Source organism: Cucumis sativus, chromosome 5 (genome assembly GCF_000004075.3).
Source record: "Cucumis sativus cultivar 9930 chromosome 5, Cucumber_9930_V3, whole genome shotgun sequence".
NCBI lineage: Eukaryota > Viridiplantae > Streptophyta > Magnoliopsida > Cucurbitales > Cucurbitaceae > Cucumis > Cucumis sativus.
In genome coordinates this window covers 23,488,504-23,497,525 of record NC_026659.2, presented here as the reverse complement: position 1 = coordinate 23,497,525, position 9,022 = coordinate 23,488,504, and the positions used below count along the sequence as shown (strand labels likewise).

The 9,022-nt window shown below is 32.0% G+C and overlaps 1 protein-coding gene across 3 annotated transcripts; it reads left to right on the top strand.

The window, feature by feature from the left end:
* The first annotated feature begins 1,877 nt into the window (after positions 1–1,877).
* On the top strand, positions 1,878–6,114 carry LOC101220314 (myosin-binding protein 3). 3 transcript variants are annotated; one of them, XM_031885020.1, is made up of 4 exons: positions 1,878–3,381; positions 3,501–3,671; positions 3,759–5,329; positions 5,535–6,114. In XM_031885020.1, the coding sequence occupies exons 1-3, from the start codon at positions 2,085–2,087 to the stop codon at positions 5,279–5,281; spliced, it is 2,991 nt and encodes a 996-aa protein (XP_031740880.1). In that variant the 5' UTR covers positions 1,878–2,084; the 3' UTR covers positions 5,282–5,329; positions 5,535–6,114. The 3 variants fall into 3 exon arrangements, with proteins under 3 accessions (XP_031740880.1, XP_011655455.1, XP_011655456.1); XM_011657153.2 differs by having other exon boundaries at positions 3,759–6,114; XM_011657154.2 differs by having other exon boundaries at positions 1,879–3,381; positions 3,504–3,671; positions 3,759–6,114.
* The last annotated feature ends 2,908 nt before the right edge of the window (positions 6,115–9,022 follow it).

The window sequence follows — 9,022 nt, the reverse complement described above, 5'->3', positions numbered from 1 at the left end:
GCTGCAAACATTGGTCGGTTCTGTTGTTTACATTGAAAACCCTTTTTTTTTAATCATTTTATTTTACTCGGAGGCTTCATTTTGTATAGTTGGATTTTAAATTATTTAAATTGATTGTTTTTATTTGTTAGTTTAATTATAGGAGGGTAGAAATTAAATAAAATGACAATTGATATTGGTATTTTTAGATAATTGTATTTTTCTAGTTGTGTTATGGGTGTGTACTATTTTCTTAATCATACATATAGTGCTTGTAATAGGAATTTATTGCTTTTCTTTTTCAATAGATAAGTTTTGGTTTATTATTTAGTAGGTAGTTAAACTAATTGTTGAAAATGAATTGATAGAACAATTTTAGGAGGTTATGAAGGTAAATTAGTAAAACAGAAATCTATAAATTTTGGTAACCATACTTTCTGGCGCACACACACAAGAGAGAAAGATTGTAGGAATTGAACAGTGTAGCATTGTTAGAGAGACATTCATTGGAAAGAGAAAAAAAGAAAAATAATTCAAAAGATGGAATATTTTGGTACCATAAACAAAAAAATATATATATGAAAAAGAAAGTATTAAGTTAATAAATAGTATTTGAAAGAAAGAAATAAAAAGAAAAGAAAGGGGGGAAAAATGAAGTGAGCGTCGGGCATACTTGAAGGGGGTCCCACAAATTAGCTTGACAAAGGCCCCACAAACTCATGGGTATTGGTTGGTGGGCCAGCCTTTTTGTCCAAAGCAATTTTTCTTTTTTTTCTTTCTCTTTTGTTAATATTTATTAATATTTTTAAGCGAAGAAAAATAAGAAAAGAAAAAAGCTTGTGGAGCCGTTATCATTAACCTCATACACATTTACTTTTACATAATAATAATAATAATTTGTAAATTCAATTTCTAGAATCTTTTTTTTTTTTAATACAAACGCATCTTTCAAGAATTGTCTTCCTAATTTCTTTAATGGGAAAAAAAACTTGCCTTTTTATAATTATAATAAAATTTTGTTTCTTTCTCCATATATTTGTGTCTAAATGTTTGTTACTAAATATTTCTCTTCTTAAACTTTTACACTCTTATTTTCTTTTCGATTTATATCTTTTTTTACTTATTTAAATATTTTTAACTTGAAAAGAAAAATGTTTGATTGATATAATATTAAATGAATGTCATCAATAATTTAAGGTTTATAAATAGTGTAATTTAGTCACATTTTATTCTAGTTATTTTTTAAATACCCCATGAGTTAGTTAGTATTGTAATGTGATATGTCTCTTGTTAATATATATAGGATGAGAAGATGTCTACTGAATATATTTATACAACAAGTCAAACACTGTATTTATACTTAACTTATGAACGAAAAAACCTAATGTTAAAGTATTTGAAATTCTAAAGAAAAAATAAAAAATATTTAGGAGACTCGATTTTCATATTTAATCAAAAAGATAATTTTGTAGCACATGAATTTATTTCTTAAATTCGGAAGCACGTATGATCATTTTAAAATCTTAATTGAAACAAATATAAAAATTATGACAAAATTTAAATACTTTATCATTGTACCCATCCTAAAGATACATCAGTAATTATCCAATATTTCTAATTACTAGAGAAAAAAAGAATTGTAAGATGCCAATTCAATAAACACAAACCATCTTTGCTTAATATTATTAAAGAATATAAATTGCTTCACATTGCAAATATGTAATATATATTTATAATTAGAATTAGTAATTAATTATTTTAAAATTTGAACATAGTGAGAGCTGAAAATTCCCAACACAAAGTGAAGAAGTCTTATTTGGCTGTTTCCTTTTTTTTTTTTTTTTTTTTTTTTTTTTGTTGTTGGTTTAGTCCAAATAAAAACAACTTCCCCATTACCCTTTCTCTTCCCTTTCTCTTCCCTTTCTCTCTGTTTTCCCACTTCTTCTTCTTCTTCTTCTTCATCTTCTTCTTCTTGTCTCTCTCTCTCTTTCAAGTTTCTGCAAGAAAGATCAAATTTTTATTCTCTCCCTTCACCAAAACCCCCCTCAACTTTTTGCCTCCTCTGTACATACCCACCTCACAACAAACACAAAACTCCATCATCCATGGCCGCCAACAAATTTGCCACCATCTTGCACAGAAACTCCAACAAAATCACCCTTATTTTAGTTTACGCTCTTCTTGAATGGGTTCTCATCTTTCTTCTTCTTCTTCATGGTCTTTTCTCTTACCTGATCGTTAAATTTGCAGAGTGGTTTGGGCTTAAGCGACCCTGTTTGTGGTGTTCTAGAGTCGACCATGTTTTCGAGCCTCAGAGAAAGCAGTCTTATAGAGATCTTCTTTGTGAAGGTCATGCTATGGAGATTTCTAATCTGGGCTACTGTTCGAATCATCGGAAACTGTCGGAGTTTCGAGATTTATGCGAGGATTGCTCGTCCTCTTCCAAGTCTAATGAGTTCTATCAGATTTCTAAGAGCTTTCCGTTTTTTGATGATGAGAAGGAGGATTTCAGGACCTGTTCTTGCTGTGGGGAAACTTTGAAGGGTCGATTGTTTTCCCCTTGTATTTTGATTAAACCGAACTGGGGGGATTTGGATTATACCCAGAAAGGGAATTTGATTTCTGAGACGGAAACTGATGAAATTCATGTTTCTCAATCGGAAGATGTCAGCGGAAACAGAGGAATCTCCATTGTTTCCGGTGGGGAAGAGGGAGAGAAAAACTCCACTTGCTCTGTTTGTGGCTGTGGTTGTAAAGATTCAGCGGTTCACGAGGATGATGATGATGATAGAGCTGATATTAGTGCTCAAAAAGATGGGGGTTTTCTTGAGCTGGCTGAAGATCTGACCATTTGTAATCAGGAAACAGTTGAAGTTGGATGTGAGAAAGAGGATGAATTGCCTGAGACTGTTCCTAATCATCTTGAGTTCTACATTGATCGGGGCGATGATCGGCGGTTGATCCCAGTTGATTTGATCGATTTTTCGGCCCCTGATGACGATAATAGCACTAGCAACATCTTAAGCCAAGTGAAAGATGAGGAACAAGAGCAAGAGGATTGTGGGAATGAAGATGTTGTTTTGGATTTTGCTTCAAATTTTGAGAATCGAAGGCATGGTGTGAGTGAAGCTTGGGAAGTTATTTCAGGAGAGAGACTGGCAGAGTTTCTCTCTGCTTCTCTTCATGAGAACAAGCAGCGAGTTGAAGAGGTGGAAGCCATGGATGTGGAGGAAGATCCATTAGTGGGAGTAGGAAAAGAAGAAGAAAAAGAAGAAGAAGAAGAAGAAGAAGCTGATGCTTCCATTGATGAATCAAGTCAAGCTCCAGCCAGTGATGCTCATAAAGAAGAACTCGAAGAGTTGGTGGTAGCGACAAGACAACCGGATTCAGATCTTCATGAAGGTATTATTCTGGACTAGAACTCCAAATTATAGTGTATGATGTTAGGTTTTCTTTGAAGATGAAATGTGAAAATAGCTGAGTACTCTTTGTGTTGTTGGTTTTCCCTTTCAATAAATAAGTAGATTTTCACATGTGGAGTGATGAACTTGAAGTAGAGATTTCAATTGGCACTGATATTCCCGACCACGAACCGATTGATGAGATTCAAACTCAAATTGACCTTCCTCCGCATCCTGACTTACAAGAAGATCCTTCCCCAAGTTCATCATTGGATGTTGACAATATGCAAGGTAGCATTCTTTGCTTGATTTCCCCATATCCTTATTGAGATTTTAGCTAAATCTGATAATTTGTCTATTGCTGCATTCAACATTTAGATCCTAACATAGTTGAGGAAGTCGAGGAAGCCGAGGAAGTTATGGAAGAGGAAAAGTTCAAGATCTTTTCTATGGAAACAAGTTCTCAACCTTCAGACAATCACAAACCGTCGAGTTCTGAGGTTAATGAGGATGAGGAAGAAGATAAAGTTCCTGGTACAGAAGTGGAAGAGTTCAAGATCTTGTCCGTGGAAACGAGTTCTCATCCTTCAGACAATCACAAATCGTCGAGTTCTGAGGTCAATGAGAATGAGGAAGAAGATAAAGTTCCTGATACACCCACTTCAATGGATAGTCTCCACCAGCTACACAAGAAGCTGCTATTACTAGACAGAAAAGAATCTGGGACTGAAGAGTCTTTGGATGGAAGCGTCATAAGCGAGACCGAAGGTGGGGATGGTGTGTTGACCCTTGAGAAATTGAAGTCAGCGTTGAGAACCGAAAGAAAGGCTTTGAATGCTTTATATGCAGAGCTAGAAGAAGAGAGAAGTGCTTCGGCCATAGCAGCCAACCAAACAATGGCAATGATAAATAGGCTTCAAGAGGAGAAAGCAAGTATGCAAATGGAAGCTTTGCAGTATCAGAGAATGATGGAGGAGCAATCTGAGTATGATCAGGAAGCTTTGCAGCTTTTGAATGAGCTCGTAGTAAAGAGGGAAAAGGAAAAGCAAGAGCTCGAGAAAGAAATCGAAATTTACCGAAAAAAGCTTCAGGATTATGAAGCCAAAGAAAAAATTGCATTGTTAAGGATCAGAAAAGAAGGGAGCATCCGGAGTAGAAATTCTTCAGTTTCTTGTAGCAATGCCGACGATAGCGATGGACTATCTATCGATTTGAACACTGAGGCAAAGAAAGATGAAGATTTGTTTTCGAACCAAGAAACAGAGAATCAAAACACCCCAGCTGAGGCAGTCCTTTATTTGGAGGAAACTTTGGCAAACTTTGAGGAAGAAAGGCTGTCCATTCTAGAGGAACTGAAGATGTTGGAAGAGAAGCTCTTCACCTTGAGTGATGAAGAACAACAATTTGAAGACATTGACCATTATTGTGAACGAAATGGGAATGGTTACGATAAGAACTCGGATTATTCTCCGGGAACAAATGGATTTGAAAACGGTCATAATGCCAAGGAAATGAATGGAAAACATTATCCAGAGAGGAGAGCAATGAGCACGAAAGCCAAAAGACTTCTCCCACTTTTCGACGATGTAGTCGATGCAGATGTTGTTGAAGATGTAACAAACGGAGAAGAACAAGGGTTCGACTCCATTTCTATCCAAAAATCTTTAGACAACAAATTCGACACAGAATTCAGGAGGGTTGCTGTTGAGGAAGAGGTCGATCATGTCTACGAGAGATTACAAGCACTCGAAGCAGATAGAGAATTTCTAAAGCATTGCATTGGCTCCCTAAGAAAAGGAGACAAAGGCTTAGAACTTCTCCAAGAAATCTTACAGCATCTCCGTGATCTAAGGAATGTTGATCTTCAGTTGAAGAACATGGGAGACGGTGTCGTAGCGTGATCGCAATCACATCCCACAATCAAAAATCTCCAAACAACAAAACATCAGGTAATTAAAAAGCCTTACGCATCCTTCGCCTTATTTCGTTTTAAACTCCGAAGATGCATCGTAATCTCTGTCGGAAAAAAACAAAACTGAATGAACTTAGTTCACTTGTTTCCAGTCCTTGGTAAATACATAATGTCAGTCCTTTGGAGTTTTTAACTGATGCAACAACCAATGATACCAAAACCCAAAACCCGTTTCCCTGCAGTGTCGTCATCGTCATTCGACAAAATCAGAAAGCTTCCATATGGTGGAGCCACCTGATGTAGAAAATGTTGGACTAAGCAAACTAAAGTCCACCCCTCCCGTCTTAGTTGACCCAAATTTTTTTGTGGGTTGTGTCCATGATCGTCATCACCTTAGAGGGAAGGTGAATGAAGTTGAATTTGTGTGTAGGACAGTGAGCTGTAGCCAATCTGTCATTTGTTTTTATGTTTTCTTCTTTGTGAGGAAAGAGCCTGGCTTGCAAAGCTGGAGGGATCAAAGGCAAAGATTCCAGTGCCAGGTACATATAGCTTTTAGTTTTGTTTAGGCAGTTTTAGATTTTAAGGACAATCTTTTTCTTTCTTTCTTTCTTTCTTTCATTTCTTTTTTTCTTTTATTTTTTCCTGGGAAAGGGGAAGGATTTTGGGTAAATAACCCATCTTTCTATCCTTTCTCCATCATTTGCATCATTTCATCAAATGGGGTTTGTTTTTCTTACTATTTGAAGGCCAAAAAATTGAGTTCCTTGTACACTACATCTTTTCATTTGTAAAGTATATAAAAGTTGAGTGCTTTGTCTACAACTCCTTCCTTTTTTGTTGGTTTACTTTCACATTCCATATCAACTCTGCATTATTCACAAAATTCTCGTCCTTTCCATGTTTTGTTGTCCAAAACTATTCCAAGTAGAAGTTGTTGATGTTTAATAGAAACAACTCCCTTTTTAGAAAATGTGGAAGTGAGGGAATGAGGCTATGCTCGTTTTGCTTGTTTATTAGAAACAATGAGAGAAAGCTTTTCATGATATTCATATCGAAAGGATTGAGGGGGGGATGTAGTTGTAGAAACTTTATAAAGTGAAATAATATAATATAAAAAGCAAAGTTTCAAAGTTTGCTTTGGCAATGCATTTTGCTTCAAGTACAAAACAAGTTCTAAATAAGCACAAATCACCTAGAAATGAAAATGAAAATGAAAATGAAATAAAAGGGGTTATTTTGAAATAAAACAAAGTGGTTGGGTGGGGACAGAAAGAGGCCAAATTTCATTGTGGAAGCAAACTTGCAAACTATATGCATAATATACATTAATGAAATAATTGGTTAGAAGATGGAAATTAAAATAATGAACTTTCAAGTGTTTGAATACTTGTATAAGATTTTCAATTATTGATGTATGGTTTGTAGCTAATAGCTATGTTCATGCATTAAATATTTTTGCTATCTATAGATGAGGGCTTCTTTCATATTTATTTTTTTACCTTATTCATCTACATCTCTATACTATTTATCATAAATTCTCTTGATGATATATCACTAATTAGGACTCTTCAACAATTTTTATTTCATAGTTTTAGCCTCCAATCTATATGTGAAATTTTTTCATCCTATACTTGTTTGGTGGAATGGACATCTTCAATTTTTTTATTTCTTAACATTTATGAATACATATGTTGAACTAATCTAAATTTTCAAAAAATAAAATAAAAAATACACATGATTGTGGATTTTTTGACCATGTACTTGGTTTACTAAGTTAAGTTTGATGATTATCCTAATGAACTTAGCTCTAATGTATTGTTTGTATCATCAACTTCAAATAATTAGGTTTTGATTTTTGCTTTTGCAATGGTTCAATTTGAACTGTTATTGTTGGTTAAACTTTGTAGACTTAATGTTTCGGTTTTATCTCTGGATTTTCTATTTCTTTTAACGTTTGTTTTATTTTTTATTTTTGACGTGTTGTATACGACTTCAAAAATATGAGACAGTAATTAGATAGTATTAATATATATAACAACATTTGCAAAAACTTTTATAGTCTATCAATTAACATGTCTCATTGCATTTAATTATTAATTATATATTTTTTTGTGTACATAATCTTTTGATTTGAAAATTTTCTCACAATTTAATCTTAGTTATTTTTCCTTTGAACAATTCCTCACTAATTTCGTTTTTGGAAGTATTTCTAAGACTAAATTATTGTCTTTGAACTTGAGAAATGCTTTAACTTCGAAAGGAAATTTCAAAAACTCCTCTAATCTATAAAGCATGGTTTTAAAATATGGAAATCACTAAATTTTTGTTTTAAAAATAGAAATATGATCAGCTATTGAAAAGACTAATAAATATCAAACTTCAAAAAGAAAAAAGAAAAAGGAAAAAACTTTAAACTTTTGTAGTGAAGAATAGAGTGAGGAAAATAGAGAAGTGGGAAAATGCGAAGAACTTATGCTCATACAACAGTAACTTTTTTTTAAAAAAAATTAAGTTATTGAGTATCTTTGACATAAAGCACTAATGGTTTCCATACAAAAATTTAAAGATATTTTGTATAAAATATATGTTTAACATCTATACAACATGTTTAATGTAGCATTTGACTCTTAACTTTTGATTTTTTGAAAATTGTGTTTGCTTACTCATAATTTTGTTCAAGTACACAATTTCTTTATAGTATTTTTTTCTTAAATAAGTATTTAAATTATTAGCCAAATCTCATAAACTAAAATGTTTTTTTTTTTAAATAAACCACTTTTTTTGTTATAAATAAAACATATGTCAAACTAGTTTGGAATATTTTGGGGGAAAAAGGGTCTATTTAGTGGTTCATGTTTCCAGTTTTCTATTAATGTCTCTAGAAATAAATGTATTTGATAACCATTCTCATTTATTGTTTCCAAAATTTAAAGAAAGGTTTCTTGAAATTAGACAAAAACATAGAAACTACTTCAAATAATCTCTCATTTTGTTCCCATTTTATATGATTCTACTTTTTTTTATATATTTAAAAATCTCTTATTGGCTGATTGGTGAGAAGACTTGCTCATATTCCCATTTTCTTCTCTTGATTTTTCATAACTATAGGTTTATTTAACTTTAATATTTAGATTAACGTAGTATTTGATTTTAAAATTTTAGATCTAATTTTAAATTTTCTTTTCTCATTAACTATATTGGTTACATTTTATATTTATTGATTATATATATATTTGTATGTTTAATTTAATTTTAAATTTTAAATGCTTAAATATTTATTTTAATATTCCAAATTTAAATTATGAATATCTTTACTTAAATATTTTCTAAATTTTAATTTTGCAATAGGTTATTTTAAATTTAATTTATTGTTTTTAGTATCATTAAAATTAGTTAGAATTTGACCGTATATAATATTTTTCACTAAGATAATCATTTATGTTATTTTTAATATTTTACAACCATCACATTTTTATAACAATATAATTGAGTTGAATTTGAATCAATATCGTTTAAAAGAAATGAATTGATTACAAAAAAAAAAAAAGAAAATCGTTCAAGAAACTGGAAATGGAAATATTAATAAAACATATTCTGGTTTTGTTATATATAAAAAAAGAAAAAAAAGAATATAAAGAACAAACATCATCAAACAAGTCGTAAGGGACCAAGAAAGATTCATATTGAGTGTTATTTGTTTATGATAACAATAATAACAGTAAAATATTTG

What these genes read in the sequence shown, in the direction of transcription:
- LOC101220314 (XM_031885020.1), top strand. Translation starts at nt 2,085, where the DNA reads ATGGCCGCCAACAAATTTGCCACCATCTTGCACAGAAACTCCAACAAA. An exon ending in GGATTCAGATCTTCATGAAG is followed by an intron (nt 3,382 to 3,500) that starts GTATTATTCTGG and finishes TCAATAAATAAG; the next exon opens with TAGATTTTCACATGTGGAGT. An exon ending in GGATGTTGACAATATGCAAG is followed by an intron (nt 3,672 to 3,758) that starts GTAGCATTCTTT and finishes TTCAACATTTAG; the next exon opens with ATCCTAACATAGTTGAGGAA.